The following is a 16,042-nucleotide window of genomic DNA, read 5'->3' on the forward strand; positions in this document are numbered from 1 at the left end:
AGGCACGTCAAAAAGTCACTTTCACCTAGAAACTCCATTCACACTTTTTATAATTCAGCCTACTGTGGGCACACATGCTGGAACTTTTTTTTTTGAAATGTTTTGTAGTTTCTGAGTTATTTAACTTAAACGCCCAATGCATTCTCAATGGCAATAGCACAAACTTTGGCATGCTACTAGTCCTACATACTTTCACCTAGAAACCCCATTCAACCCTATTTAGGTTCATCTTACGGTGGACATGTTTGCCTGAAAAGGAATCTTTGAAATGTTTCATAGTTTTAGAAATATAGTGCTTTCAAATTTGACACAATTATAATGGGGCTCAATGGCAGATATAGGCACGTCAAAAAGTCACTTTCACCTAGAAACTCCATTCACACTTTTTATAATTCAGCTTACTGTGGGCACACGTGCTGGAACTTTTTACTTTGAAATGTTTTGTAGTTTCTGAGTTATTTAACTTAAACGCCCAATGCATTCTCAATGGCAATAGCACAAACTTTGGCATGCTACTAGTCCTACATACTTACACCTAGAAACCCCATTCAAACCTATTTAGGTTCATCTTACGGTGGACATGTTTGCCTGAAAAGGAATCTTTGAAATGTTTCATAGTTTTAGAAATATAGTGCTTTCAAATTTGAGAGATTTATAATGGGGCTCAATGGCAGATATAGGCACGTCAAAAAGTCACTTTCACCTAGAAACTCCATTCACACTTTTTATAATTCAGCTTACTGTGGGCACACATGCTGGAACTTTTTACTTTGAAATGTTTTGTAGTTTCTGAGTTTTTTAACTTAAACGCCCAATGCATTCTCAATGGCAATAGCACAAACTTTGGCATGCTACTAGTCCTACAGACTTTCACCTAGAAACCCCATTCAACCCTATTTAGGTTCATCTTACGGTGGACATGTTTGCCTGAAAAGGAATCTTTGAAATGTTTCATAGTTTTAGAAATATAGTGCTTTCAAATTTGAGAGATTTATAATGGGGCTCAATGGCAGATATAGGCACGTCAAAAAGTCACTTTCACCTAGAAACTCCATTCACACTTTTTATAATTCAGCTTACTGTGGGCACTCATGCTGGAACTTTTTACTTTGAAATGTTTTGTAGTTTCTGAGTTATTTAATTTAAACGCCCAATGCATTCTCAATGGCAATAGCACAAACTTTGGCATGCTACTAGTCCTACATACTTACACCTAGAAACCCCATTCAAACCTATTTAGGTTCATCTTACGGTGGACATGTTTGCCTGAAAAGGAATCTTTGAAATGTTTCAAAGTTTTAGAAATATAGTGCTTTCAAATTTGAGAGATTTATAATGGGGCTCAATGGCAGATATAGGCACGTCAAAAAGTCACTTTCACCTAGAAACTCCATTCACACTTTTTATAATTCAGCTTACTGTGGGCACACATGCTGGAACTTTTTACTTTGAAATGTTTTGTAGTTTCTGAGTTATTTAACTTAAACGCCCAATGCATTCTCAATGGCAATAGCACAAACTTTGGCATGCTACTAGTCCTACATACTTTCACCTAGAAACCCCATTCAACCCTATTTAGGTTCATCTTACGGTGGACATGTTTGCCTGAAAAGGAATCTTTGAAATGTTTCATAGTTTTAGAAATATAGTGCTTTCAAATTTGAGAAATCTATAATGGGGCTCAATGGCAGATATAGGCACGTCAAAAAGTCACTTTCACCTAGAAACTCCATTCACACTTTTTATAATTCAGCCTACTGTGGGCACACATGCTGGAACTTTTTACTTTGAAATGTTTTGTAGTTTCTGAGTTATTTAACTTAAACGCCCAATGCATTCTCAATGGCAATAGCACAAACTTTGGCATGCTACAAGTCCTACATACTTACACCTAGAAACCCCATTCAAACCTATTTAGGTTCATCTTACGGTGGACATGTTTGCCTGAAAAGGAATCTTTGAAATGTTTCATAGTTTTAGAAATATAGTGCTTTCAAATTTGAGAGATTTATAATGGGGCTCAATGGCAGATATAGGCACGTCAAAAAGTCACTTTCACCTAGAAACTCCATTCACACTTTTTATAATTCAGCCTACTGTGGGCACACATGCTGGAACTTTTTACTTTGAAATGTTTTGTAGTTTCTGAGTTATTTAACTTAAACGCCCAATGCATTCTCAATGGCAATAGCACAAACTTTGGCATGCTACTAGTCCTACATACTTTCACCTAGAAACCCCATTCAACCCTATTTAGGTTCATCTTACGGTGGACATGTTTGCCTGAAAAGGAATCTTTGAAATGTTTCATAGTTTTAGAAATATAGTGCTTTCAAATTTGAGAGATTTATAATGGGGCTCAATGGCAGATATAGGCATGTCAAAAAGTCACTTTCACCTAGAAACTCCATTCACACTTTTTATAATTCAGCTTACTGTGGGCACACATGCTGGAACTTTTTACTTTGAAATGTTTTGTAGTTTCTGAGTTATTTAACTTAAACGCCCAATGCATTCTCAATGGCAATAGCACAAACTTTGGCATGCTACTAGTCCTACATACTTACACCTAGAAACCCCATTCAAACCTATTTAGGTTCATCTTACGGTGGACATGTTTGCCTGAAAAGGAATCTTTGAAATGTTTTATAGTTTTAGAAATATAGTGCTTTCAAATTTGAGACATTTATAATGGGGCTCAATGGCGGATATAGGCACGTCAAAAAGTCACTTTCACCTAGAAACTCCATTCACACTTTTTATAATTCAGCTTACTGTGGGCACACATGCTGGAACTTTTTACTTTGAAATGTTTTGTAGTTTCTGAGTTATTTAACTTAAACGCCCAATGCATTCTCAATGGCAATAGCACAAACTTTGGCATGCTACTAGTCCTACATACTTACACCTAGAAACCCCATTCAACCCTATTTAGGTTCATCTTACGGTGGACATGTTTGCCTGAAAAGGAATCTTTGAAATGTTTCAAAGTTTTAGAAATATAGTGCTTTCAAATTTGAGAGATTTATAATGGGGCTCAATGGCAGATATAGGCACGTCAAAAAGTCACTTTCACCTAGAAACTCCATTCACACTTTTTATAATTCAGCTTACTGTGGGCACACATGCTGGAACTTTTTACTTTGAAATGTTTTGTAGTTTCTGAGTTATTTAACTTAAACGCCCAATGCATTCTCAATGGCAATAGCACAAACTTTGGCATGCTACTAGTCCTACATACTTACACCTAGAAACCCCATTCAACCCTATTTAGGTTCATCTTACGGTGGACATGTTTGCCTGAAAAGGAATCTTTGAAATGTTTCATAGTTTTAGAAATATAGTGCTTTCAAATTTGAGACATTTATAATGGGGCTCAATGGCAGATATAGGCATGTCAAAAAGTCACTTTCACCTAGAAACTCCATTCACACTTTTTATAATTCAGCTTACTGTGGGCACACATGCTGGAACTTTTTACTTTGAAATGTTTTGTAGTTTCTGAGTTATTTAACTTAAACGCCCAATGCATTCTCAATGGCAATAGCACAAACTTTGGCATGCTACTAGTCCTACATACTTACACCTAGAAACCCCATTCAAACCTATTTAGGTTCATCTTACGGTGGACATGTTTGCCTGAAAAGGAATCTTTGAAATGTTTTATAGTTTTAGAAATATAGTGCTTTCAAATTTGAGACATTTATAATGGGGCTCAATGGCGGATATAGGCACGTCAAAAAGTCACTTTCACCTAGAAACTCCATTCACACTTTTTATAATTCAGCTTACTGTGGGCACACATGCTGGAACTTTTTACTTTGAAATGTTTTGTAGTTTCTGAGTTATTTAACTTAAACGCCCAATGCATTCTCAATGGCAATAGCACAAACTTTGGCATGCTACTAGTCCTACATACTTACACCTAGAAACCCCATTCAACCCTTTTTAGGTTCATCTTACGGTGGACATGTTTGCCTGAAAAGGAATCTTTGAAATGTTTCAAAGTTTTAGAAATATAGTGCTTTCAAATTTGAGAGATTTATAATGGGGCTCAATGGCAGATATAGGCACGTCAAAAAGTCACTTTCACCTAGAAACTCCATTCACACTTTTTATAATTCAGCTTACTGTGGGCACACATGCTGGAACTTTTTACTTTGAAATGTTTTGTAGTTTCTGAGTTATTTAACTTAAACGCCCAATGCATTCTCAATGGCAATAGCACAAACTTTGGCATGCTACTAGTCCTACATACTTTCACCTAGAAACCCCATTCAACCCTATTTAGGTTCATCTTACGGTGGACATGTTTGCCTGAAAAGGAATCTTTGAAATGTTTCATAGTTTTAGAAATATAGTGCTTTCAAATTTGAGAAATCTATAATGGGGCTCAATGGCAGATATAGGCACGTCAAAAAGTCACTTTCACCTAGAAACTCCATGCACACTTTTTATAATTCAGCCTACTGTGGGCACACATGCTGGAACTTTTTACTTTGAAATGTTTTGTAGTTTCTGAGTTATTTAACTTAAACGCCCAATGCATTCTCAATGGCAATAGCACAAACTTTGGCATGCTACAAGTCCTACATACTTACACCTAGAAACCCCATTCAAACCTATTTAGGTTCATCTTACGGTGGACATGTTTGCCTGAAAAGGAATCTTTGAAATGTTTCATAGTTTTAGAAATATAGTGCTTTCAAATTTGAGAGATTTATAATGGGGCTCAATGGCAGATATAGGCACGTCAAAAAGTCACTTTCACCTAGAAACTCCATTCACACTTTTTATAATTCAGCTTACTGTGGGCACACATGCTGGAACTTTTTACTTTGAAATGTTTTGTAGTTTCTGAGTTATTTAACTTAAACGCCCAATGCATTCTCAATGGCAATAGCACAAACTTTGGCATGCTACTAGTCCTACATACTTTCACCTAGAAACCCCATTCAACCCTATTTAGGTTCATCTTACGGTGGACATGTTTGCCTGAAAAGGAATCTTTGAAATGTTTCATAGTTTTAGAAATATAGTGCTTTCAAATTTGAGACATTTATAATGGGGCTCAATGGCAGATATAGGCATGTCAAAAAGTCACTTTCACCTAGAAACTCCATTCACACTTTTTATAATTCAGCTTACTGTGGGCACACATGCTGGAACTTTTTACTTTGAAATGTTTTGTAGTTTCTGAGTTATTTAACTTAAACGCCCAATGCATTCTCAATGGCAATAGCACAAACTTTGGCATGCTACTAGTCCTACATACTTTCACCTAGAAACCCCATTCAACCCTATTTAGGTTCATCTTACGGTGGACATGTTTGCCTGAAAAGGAATCTTTGAAATGTTTCATAGTTTTAGAAATATAGTGCTTTCAAATTTGAGAAATCTATAATGGGGCTCAATGGCAGATATAGGCACGTCAAAAAGTCACTTTCACCTAGAAACTCCATGCACACTTTTTATAATTCAGCCTACTGTGGGCACACATGCTGGAACTTTTTACTTTGAAATGTTTTGTAGTTTCTGAGTTATTTAACTTAAACGCCCAATGCATTCTCAATGGCAATAGCACAAACTTTGGCATGCTACAAGTCCTACATACTTACACCTAGAAACCCCATTCAAACCTATTTAGGTTCATCTTACGGTGGACATGTTTGCCTGAAAAGGAATCTTTGAAATGTTTCATAGTTTTAGAAATATAGTGCTTTCAAATTTGAGAGATTTATAATGGGGCTCAATGGCAGATATAGGCACGTCAAAAAGTCACTTTCACCTAGAAACTCCATTCACACTTTTTATAATTCAGCTTACTGTGGGCACACATGCTGGAACTTTTTACTTTGAAATGTTTTGTAGTTTCTGAGTTATTTAACTTAAACACCCAATGCATTCTCAATGGCAATAGCACAAACTTTGGCATGCTACTAGTCCTACATACTTTCACCTAGAAACCCCATTCAACCCTATTTAGGTTCATCTTACGGTGGACATGTTTGCCTGAAAAGGAATCTTTGAAATGTTTCATAGTTTTAGAAATATAGTGCTTTCAAATTTGAGACATTTATAATGGGGCTCAATGGCAGATATAGGCATGTCAAAAAGTCACTTTCACCTAGAAACTCCATTCACACTTTTTATAATTCAGCTTACTGTGGGCACACATGCTGGAACTTTTTACTTTGAAATGTTTTGTAGTTTCTGAGTTATTTAACTTAAACGCCCAATGCATTCTCAATGGCAATAGCACAAACTTTGGCATGCTACTAGTCCTACATACTTACACCTAGAAACCCCATTCAACCCTATTTAGGTTCATCTTACGGTGGACATGTTTGCCTGAAAAGGAATCTTTGAAATGTTTCATAGTTTTAGAAATATAGTGCTTTCAAATTTGAGAGATTTATAATGGGGCTCAATGGCAGATATAGGCACGTCAAAAAGTCACTTTCACCTAGAAACTCCATTCACACTTTTTATAATTCAGCTTACTGTGGGCACTCATGCTGGAACTTTTTACTTTGAAATGTTTTGTAGTTTCTGAGTTATTTAACTTAAACGCCCAATGCATTCTCAATGGCAATAGCACAAACTTTGGCATGCTACTAGTCCTACATACTTACACCTAGAAACCCCATTCAACCCTTTTTAGGTTCATCTTACGGTGGACATGTTTGCCTGAAAAGGAATCTTTGAAATGTTTCAAAGTTTTAGAAATATAGTGCTTTCAAATTTGAGAGATTTATAATGGGGCTCAATGGCAGATATAGGCACGTCAAAAAGTCACTTTCACCTAGAAACTCCATTCACACTTTTTATAATTCAGCTTACTGTGGGCACACATGCTGGAACTTTTTACTTTGAAATGTTTTGTAGTTTCTGAGTTATTTAACTTAAACGCCCAATGCATTCTCAATGGCAATAGCACAAACTTTGGCATGCTACTAGTCCTACATACTTTCACCTAGAAACCCCATTCAACCCTATTTAGGTTCATCTTACGGTGGACATGTTTGCCTGAAAAGGAATCTTTGAAATGTTTCATAGTTTTAGAAATATAGTGCTTTCAAATTTGAGAAATCTATAATGGGGCTCAATGGCAGATATAGGCACGTCAAAAAGTCACTTTCACCTAGAAACTCCATTCACACTTTTTATAATTCAGCCTACTGTGGGCACACATGCTGGAACTTTTTACTTTGAAATGTTTTGTAGTTTCTGAGTTATTTAACTTAAACGCCCAATGCATTCTCAATGGCAATAGCACAAACTTTGGCATGCTACAAGTCCTACATACTTACACCTAGAAACCCCATTCAAACCTATTTAGGTTCATCTTACGGTGGACATGTTTGCCTGAAAAGGAATCTTTGAAATGTTTCATAGTTTTAGAAATATAGTGCTTTCAAATTTGAGAGATTTATAATGGGGCTCAATGGCAGATATAGGCACGTCAAAAAGTCACTTTCACCTAGAAACTCCATTCACACTTTTTATAATTCAGCTTACTGTGGGCACACATGCTGGAACTTTTTACTTTGAAATGTTTTGTAGTTTCTGAGTTATTTAACTTAAACGCCCAATGCATTCTCAATGGCAATAGCACAAACTTTGGCATGCTACTAGTCCTACATACTTTCACCTAGAAACCCCATTCAACCCTATTTAGGTTCATCTTACGGTGGACATGTTTGCCTGAAAAGGAATCTTTGAAATGTTTCATAGTTTTAGAAATATAGTGCTTTCAAATTTGAGACATTTATAATGGGGCTTAATGGCAGATATAGGCATGTCAAAAAGTCACTTTCACCTAGAAACTCCATTCACACTTTTTATAATTCAGCTTACTGTGGGCACACATGCTGGAACTTTTTACTTTGAAATGTTTTGTAGTTTCTGAGTTATTTAACTTAAACGCCCAATGCATTCTCAATGGCAATAGCACAAACTTTGGCATGCTACTAGTCCTACATACTTACACCTAGAAACCCCATTCAAACCTATTTAGGTTCATCTTACGGTGGACATGTTTGCCTGAAAAGGAATCTTTGAAATGTTTTATAGTTTTAGAAATATAGTGCTTTCAAATTTGAGACATTTATAATGGGGCTCAATGGCGGATATAGGCACGTCAAAAAGTCACTTTCACCTAGAAACTCCATTCACACTTTTTATAATTCAGCTTACTGTGGGCACACATGCTGGAACTTTTTACTTTGAAATGTTTTGTAGTTTCTGAGTTATTTAACTTAAACGCCCAATGCATTCTCAATGGCAATAGCACAAACTTTGGCATGCTACTAGTCCTACATACTTACACCTAGAAACCCCATTCAAACCTATTTAGGTTCATCTTACGGTGGACATGTTTGCCTGAAAAGGAATCTTTGAAATGTTTTATAGTTTTAGAAATATAGTGCTTTCAAATTTGAGAGATTTATAATGGGGCTCAATGGCAGATATAGGCACGTCAAAAAGTCACTTTCACCTAGAAACTCCATTCACACTTTTTATAATTCAGCTTACTGTGGGCACACATGCTGGAACTTTTTACTTTGAAATGTGTTTCTGAGTTATTTAACTTAAATGTCCAATTTACACTTAGTATGACACCTTAGTATGACACTTAGTATAGACCTAAATGTCTTTAGACCTTTAGGTCTATACTACTTCAATTCTATGTGTGTCTTACGTGTGAGTGAGGCCTAAAGGTACAATAAAAAACTACTTAAGGTACAATAATAACAACAATAACACAGACACAGAGGTAGTAAATACAAAGCAGTAGGTCTTTAATTCTGGTCTCATCCAGTAATCATCCCATATAGTTTAAATCTATAACTTAGATATTTACAACATCATTCAAGGCCCTTCACAAAATACTCATTAAGCTCTTTGAAAAAAACAAACAAACGTATTTACATTGTACAAAACATCTGCATATGCAATCATCCATACATTTAAGCCCCCTTCCCACATCCACATTCAATCTCCCACCATAAACGCCTGTATTTATTTTATTCTTCTTCATTCTTGTATTAAGTGTCTTTAGCCCGTCAATTTATGCTTTGCGTGACAAGTGTTGAACAACGGGTCACAAACTACGTCAGAGTGTCATCAAAAGTGACAAAGAAAAAGTCCTTCGCAGAGGGTATCTGTACCTCTGTAAGAATAAAATGCTGCATAACATATTTATATAAATTATGTTAAGCCTGTAACTAAGCCATCCAGGGTATTCAAAATATTTGAATATTTAATTACATTTCACTTTATTTTATAAATACCCTTTTTATGTTTTCACCAGGAGGAGACTAGATGGCTTGGTTCCAGAATTAAAATAATTTATATAAATATTGTAACATTTCCATCTGTGGCACCACAAAATGGCTACCATTGCTAATTCCTATACTGTATACGTCAGGTTTCGGAAATACAAGGTTTCCACCCAACAGCGACTCTGTTTGGTTGGTAAAGCTCAGTTGTTGCGGAGATGCATGAGACCACCATCACTTCCTTAATGACATTAGGCTCTGTGCACATGGCAGCCATATTGGAAAGAAGTTGGGCCTTTTCCTTATTTCCTTTATAGGCGTTACCGATGATGCTAATTATGTCTCTGTTCCACTCTGGTCAAAAACAGTTAGGACCCTTCCAGACGGGGAGCGACTGGTAATTAATTTTCGATGGGAGGCGGGTGACTATTTTGGATGCGTGCAGTGGAGGGGGCATTGGCGCAACGCAAGCTCACAGGCGGCTAGAGCTGGGTTGTGGTCAGCCTTTTTTTCACTCGCGCCACTCAGACTCATGCGCAGATGCGTAGCTGATCCAAAAGAAAATGCCTGTGTCACTCGCTCACCGTCTGAAACGGCCTTTAGGGTGCGGATATTATGTAGCCCATGTTGGCTCACTGGAAACACTCTGCTATAGTGTTCTCTGACCAGTGGGTCTCAAAATGTAGTCCAGCGACCCTTCTTGGTGGTTCCAAATGGCCCTTTACGGGTGTGCCACTCTGAGAGTTTACAAATGGACACTAAAACACACTCAAGAGTTACGGGGGTCCTTGAAATTAAAAAGGTTTGAAAGCCACTGTGATACAATAAACGTAACAGAGCCTTCATTAGTGTCATTGGTAACACAAAGCATAAATTGACCATATTTCAGTCATATCACTAACCCTGCCCCAAACCCATACACACCTTGGAAAAAAAGATATATAAAAAAATAAAAATAAAAAAACATTTGAAGTCAAAACTACGGATGCGTATTGCTGCCAATAAGACATATTAGTTTGTAAAAACGTGACAACGTATCAAACCATGAGGTGATAGGTCAGCACATTACGTCACGCTACAACGAAAAGTTTCACGTTTTCACAAACTAAGAAAGGTGTTAAAACATAACTTTTTTAAAAACGTTAAACGTTTCATGGTAACGTCTCACAATAAAACGATAACATCATCAGGTTAAAACAAGATCAATCACGTAATAACAAATAAAGTGAAACATTTCAAGTTTTGAAAAAGATAAGTAAGAACCGCATAAAACTGAAACTTTTCACAATTTAACTAGATAATAATATCTTGTCTGTATAACAAGAAACCTTTTTTTTCCCTTTTCACTTTCACGGTAGGATGTTTTTTTCCCCCTGGTATGGCAGCAACACGTTTCCGTACAAAACAACAGTTGATCAACAAGTTCATTTGTTTTATTATGTCGTTGCTGTCGGGCAGAAAACACCTATGTCCATATTTGGCCTTTGTAAACATTTTCTTTTGTAAATGAACGCACTACTACATCATAGTACAGTGTCACACAAAACACATCAAAAGTAGCAGATCCGCAAGCTCGAAACGCAGCACTTAGCTTGTCGATCGGCTACTTTTGACATCGTTCTATTTGAATCCTGAAAAGTAACCTATTTTGGACATATGAGGTTTCCACCCGACAGAGACGACATCCAAAGCATTCCTCCGATCTGTGGACACAACCCATTTATTGGTGTTGCGCGCCGGAAATAGCAGACCCAAAAGCTCACAACACGTCACAAACACAATGTGCTGTGAGTGTGAGCATGTAGGTGTGATTGTGATATTCTACATTTCACAACCGACCATTTCAACAAAGTATAAATCGGGGCTCTACACACTGGGAGCATATCTTGTTTTTGTGCGGGAAAAACTTCCTGCACAAAAGTGTACAATACCTTAAAATCCTCAGCGTTAATTCTCAGTAATTAAGCTGCAATCAGAACTTAGTTCGATGATTTTAACCCATGTCTATGGTAGAACAGACTACTACTCTATGGTATAACTGTATCAAGTTTATTCTATAACCATAGTAAAACATAGATAGACCAAATACAACTGCAGTGGTTGCATTTGGACTCCACCTACTGGGTGACATGGTTTACTGCCTGAAGCACACAAGCACATTACTCCTCCCCTGGGGCCAAGCAGGCAGCAGACATTTTAGTCTCACTAAAATGTCACACAGAAAACCCACATGTTTGAATCCCAGGACAAGGACGTGAAAGTTTCGGATCGCTTTAACTTAACTTAACACTGAGGATTTTTTCATTCAAATGTTTTGCTTCTGCTGTGTTGTGCAGAAGGCAGTGAGTGGACTCAACTCTGGGAGTCAGCAGCGAACAGATCATCATCGTCGGGCAGAACCCTTGTATATCCATAGTTTACATTTTCCCCGTGAACGTATGGCCCTTTATGGCACTTCATCATACGATGGGTGTCAATAGCCGATATAAAAGCTCACAACAGGTCACGACGATGTGGCACGCTGTGAGCTATTTTAGGTACTTCAGAAAAAGAAAGTTGAAAGAGACTATTTGTTCGTTTTCTTTGGTCGCACTCCTGAGCAAATAATAAAAAAATTAGACCAATCTTAACAAGAGCAAAACCATTTTAAAAAACATGGATCAGCTTAGTTTGTATTAGTTTTGATATTGTCCAAATATGGAATTATTGGCTCAGGAATGCAACAAAAACATTACGTGTAAAGTTGTGGATATACAAGGTTTCACCCTGACAGGTACGACATCAAAGTCAGTTAAGTGGAGTCAATGGCAGTCGACGGAACAAAATGACAATGCAGAGTGGTTGCAAGGTAAAAAAAAAAAAGACCAGTGTATGAGCGAGTCACAGACGAAATTCAACCCAACGTGTGACCCTGCGCGGTTAAATCCTCACCGTTCATTTAAAAAGGTGGTGTTAAGTGATATGTTTTGGTTGGAAGAAAATGTTTTGTTAAAAGGTTAAAGGTCCACATTGTGAGGGTAATCGTTGCTATAGTGCGTTTGTTCAGTAACAGGTGTCTCCCGGTCTCTCCAGCTCTTAAATACAAAATGCACACATCAGCTCGGGATACCAATTTCATCCAACCAGGAGAGAGAGAAGGCCGCTGAGAGATTATCCACTCTACACTAGTCAACTCTCCTGATAGGACCAGAATTCGTATCCTGACATGAACATGTATTTTCTGTTTACTAAAGAGATGGAGACACAGGGAAACCCGTTACTGAACAAACATTCTATAGCAATGAATTCTATGGCAATATAGAGCTATTCAACACTTAATTTAACCAAACATTAACACCACATTTAACTCTGAGTGTACAAAGGGAACCAATGGACCGTTAACGGGTCCATTCAGTTCCATTTGTACCCTCTTCATAGAACAATGAGGATTTTACTGTGAGCCGAGTGGCTGCCTCACAACAGAGTGTAAAGATAATGCTGCTGGTTTTAATCAGGTATCGAGATAAGATGAGGAGCTGTGGGGCTTGTAGTCCCTAGAGTGCTGCAGTTTGTAGTCCTAAAACCTGGACATCAGTTCACAATGGCTTCCCAGTCACCAGATTTATAGTTTTTTTAATTCAGAAAATACGAACCTCAATTCTCAAATACTTGTTTCAACTGGTTCAATGACAACTATGTCATATTTTCGAACATATACTGTATACACATATAAAATATGTTAAAAACTTGTTGATTTATAATCGTCCCTCCAGTCTATGGGATAAGCACTCCACTACTAACTAGGCCAATTTCAGCGCTTCTGTCCTGCCGGATTATTGGATATACTAGTACAGTACCGCAGACGCAGAAGAGTGCCGTGCATGGTGGAAATTTTGCCAGTTTATCCCTATATACTGCATACAATGATAAGCACAAATAGAAGATCTACAAGCTGATCTACATCACGTCACATCATGAAACGTTGTCTTGTAGGTCTGCCATTTTCTGTAATCACAATATATGGGGCACCAGGTTGACTTGCTGTTTGTCAATGTGACTGGTTAGCATAGTGGTTCTCAACCTTTCAGGCCACGACCCCAGACCCCCACACAATAATCAATGATCATATTTGAACTGTGGACCCATGGAATGCAGGAGTTGAGGCATTGCATTTCCTTTGACTCTGTTCCATAGATCAATATTGTGAAAATAGCCGATCTACAAGCCTGTAGAAGTGTTGAGTGCTTGTAGAAGGGTTGCCTCTTTATTATATTATTTGACCATTTGGCCAATGTTTGATCAGTAATAGTATAGTTTGTCGATTAGGTTTTATGCACTAACGGACCCCCTGGCGGTCCCGACCCACAGGTTGAAAACCACTGCCACAAACACGCTACATATAGTCCCCGTGGAGCAGAAACCTTGTATCTCCATATATTTATATGTTCTTTTCATGAATTTAAGGCCCTACTGTCGTACAAACAGTGTCACACAAAAGTAGCGATATGAAAAAGGTTGAAAACCACTGCTGTAAAGAAACGGTTTAGGACATACAAGGTTTCCACCCGAACGTGACGATACAACCTAAACCCGAGAGACCTGAGGAAGCCAAGGTGTGATGTCATCATGTAAACACAACCAACCAATGATACGCCACGGCAGGGAGTGTGCATGTATGCAACCGACCAATGAGACGCAAGGACATGGAGTGTGCATGTACACAACCGACCAATGAGACGCAAGGGCATGGAGTGTGCATGTACACAACCGACCAATGCGACGGAGTGTGTATGTTTGAGACCAGCAGGCCACTCAGTCACAGGAGTGGTTTACCTTTGTGTGTGTGTGTGTGTGTGTGTGTGTGTGTGTGTGTGTGTGTGTGTGTGTGTGTGTGTGTGTTACTGCACCTGTGAGGTCATAAACGCACAACTATATGAATGGAATAATTCCGACCGTGTTATGTGGCAAAAAAATGAATAAATAAGAAATAACACCAGATCTACAAGCTGACAACGCGCTGCAGCGCAATGTGTTGTGAGCTTCTGCCATATTTGGCTTTATAATTACGGTTAAAATGGCATTCGTAAAGTTTTTCATGTCCTCAGAAGTATAGTAATGGAAATGTGTGTGTGTGTGTGTGTGTGTGTGTGTGTGTGTGTGTGTGTGTTCCAGTCCTCATACAGCCACTATGTTGTTCATCTCCCATCTCTGTGTGGTCTTGCTGGTGTCACAGTCTGAGATGAACACCTTATGCAGCAGGTCCGAGCGGTCGAGGCATTTACCTGTAGAAAAACAATAACACATGTTAATGGGGTGCAGGGGGGGGGGGGGGGGGGGGGTGTCAGTCAATCAATCAATCAATCAACCAATCAGTGTCGATTATTCGAATAATCGTTAATAGAATATATTAATTGATTTTCATTTTGGTCACTTTTACACATCCCTATAAACTATAGTGTCTCAGCAAACTATAGGATCACATAGAATGCAGAGACAGTGTAGTGCCTCAGTAAACTATAGGATCACATAGAATGCAGAGAGACAGTGTAGTGCCTCAGTAAACTATAGGATCACATAGAATGCAGAGACAGTGTAGTGCCACAGTAAACTATAGGATCACATATAATGCAGAGAGACAGTGTAGTGCCTCAGTAAACTATAGGATCACATAGAATGCAGAGAGACAGTGCAGTGTCTCAGTAAACTATAGGATCAAATAGAATGCAGAGAGACAGTGTAGTGTCTCAGTAAACTATAGGATCACATAGAATGCAGAGAGACAGTGCAGTGTCTCAGTAAACTATAGGATCACAGGTAAACAATGAACTGGTATCAGCCTAAACAGTCTATAATAAAAAGAATATGTTCATTGAAACTATAGAATACCAGATCTATCTAAATAACATTCTGCACATTTTAAACTGTAGGATATCAGGTAAACAATGGACTGTCAAACAAACAGTATATTATTGAAATAACTATCTGTAGAATGAACACAAGTTTAATTAGAAATACTGAGGCTTGGGACCCAAAAGTGGAGTCACAGACAGGTGATGGTGGGGTCACCCATTTTTCATTTCATTTCATCCTTACATGCATTATAAATGTGCTTATAATGCTTACAATTACAGACTCAACCTTAATATGCAGTCTAAGACAGACAGACATTTACCTGTTGGCACGTGGGTAAACCGATGGAGGTCCTGGTAAGATATATGAGAGAGAGAAAGAGAGCTCAGATGCAATTGTAGGTGAAACATCTTTCAAAAAGTTTCACAATTTGAAAATTCTGTTTCTAAATTCACAAACTCGCAATGTGTCTCAAAGTAAAAAAGCAGCACTTCACCTAGCTCTGGTCCATAGCTCTAATGCATTGCATTTAGACTGAGCTATGTTACTCTCACTAAGGAAAGTAGGCTTTCTAATGACACAACCCGCCTTTGTATTGGTGAGAAGCAAAAACGTTATTTTTATTTACACTAAAGACGAGAGGCTGGTCTGCATTCATGTGAGCCCCGGAAGTCGAGAGTAACATAGCTCAAGATGAAACGCATTAGAGCTATGGACCAGGGCTACACTTCACCCATGTTCAACCTATCATCATGTTTCATCCTCTGCTAATGCTAATTATGATGACACAATGTATGTCTACTCACTCTGTGTCTCATTGATGGGCTGTGGACAATTCAGAATTCTGCCTACCAGTGATCATCGGTTATTTTTAATAATTTGTATTTATTCGTATTAATGCAATGGGTCCCATTTCCTAGCTCACAACG

General features: G+C 38.0%; 1 protein-coding gene across 3 annotated transcripts in view; it reads right to left on the reverse strand.

The window, feature by feature from the left end:
- Positions 1 to 8,780: 8,780 nt before the first annotated feature.
- The window catches only part of galnt7 (UDP-N-acetyl-alpha-D-galactosamine: polypeptide N-acetylgalactosaminyltransferase 7), a 36,911-nt gene continuing 29,649 nt past the window's right edge, over positions 8,781 to 16,042 (reverse strand). For all 3 annotated transcript variants that reach the window (XM_079500216.1, XM_079500217.1, XM_079500218.1), the window contains 2 exons: positions 15,436 to 15,466; positions 8,781 to 14,545 (listed from right to left, as the gene is read on the reverse strand). In XM_079500216.1, coding sequence (XP_079356342.1) covers positions 14,439 to 14,545; positions 15,436 to 15,466 — 138 coding nt within the window. In that variant the 3' untranslated portion in view covers positions 8,781 to 14,438. The remainder of the gene's footprint in view (positions 14,546 to 15,435; positions 15,467 to 16,042) is intronic.

The sequence above is a fragment of the Electrona antarctica genome (genome assembly GCF_951216825.1).
Source record: "Electrona antarctica genome assembly, chromosome: 4".
NCBI lineage: Eukaryota > Metazoa > Chordata > Actinopteri > Myctophiformes > Myctophidae > Electrona > Electrona antarctica.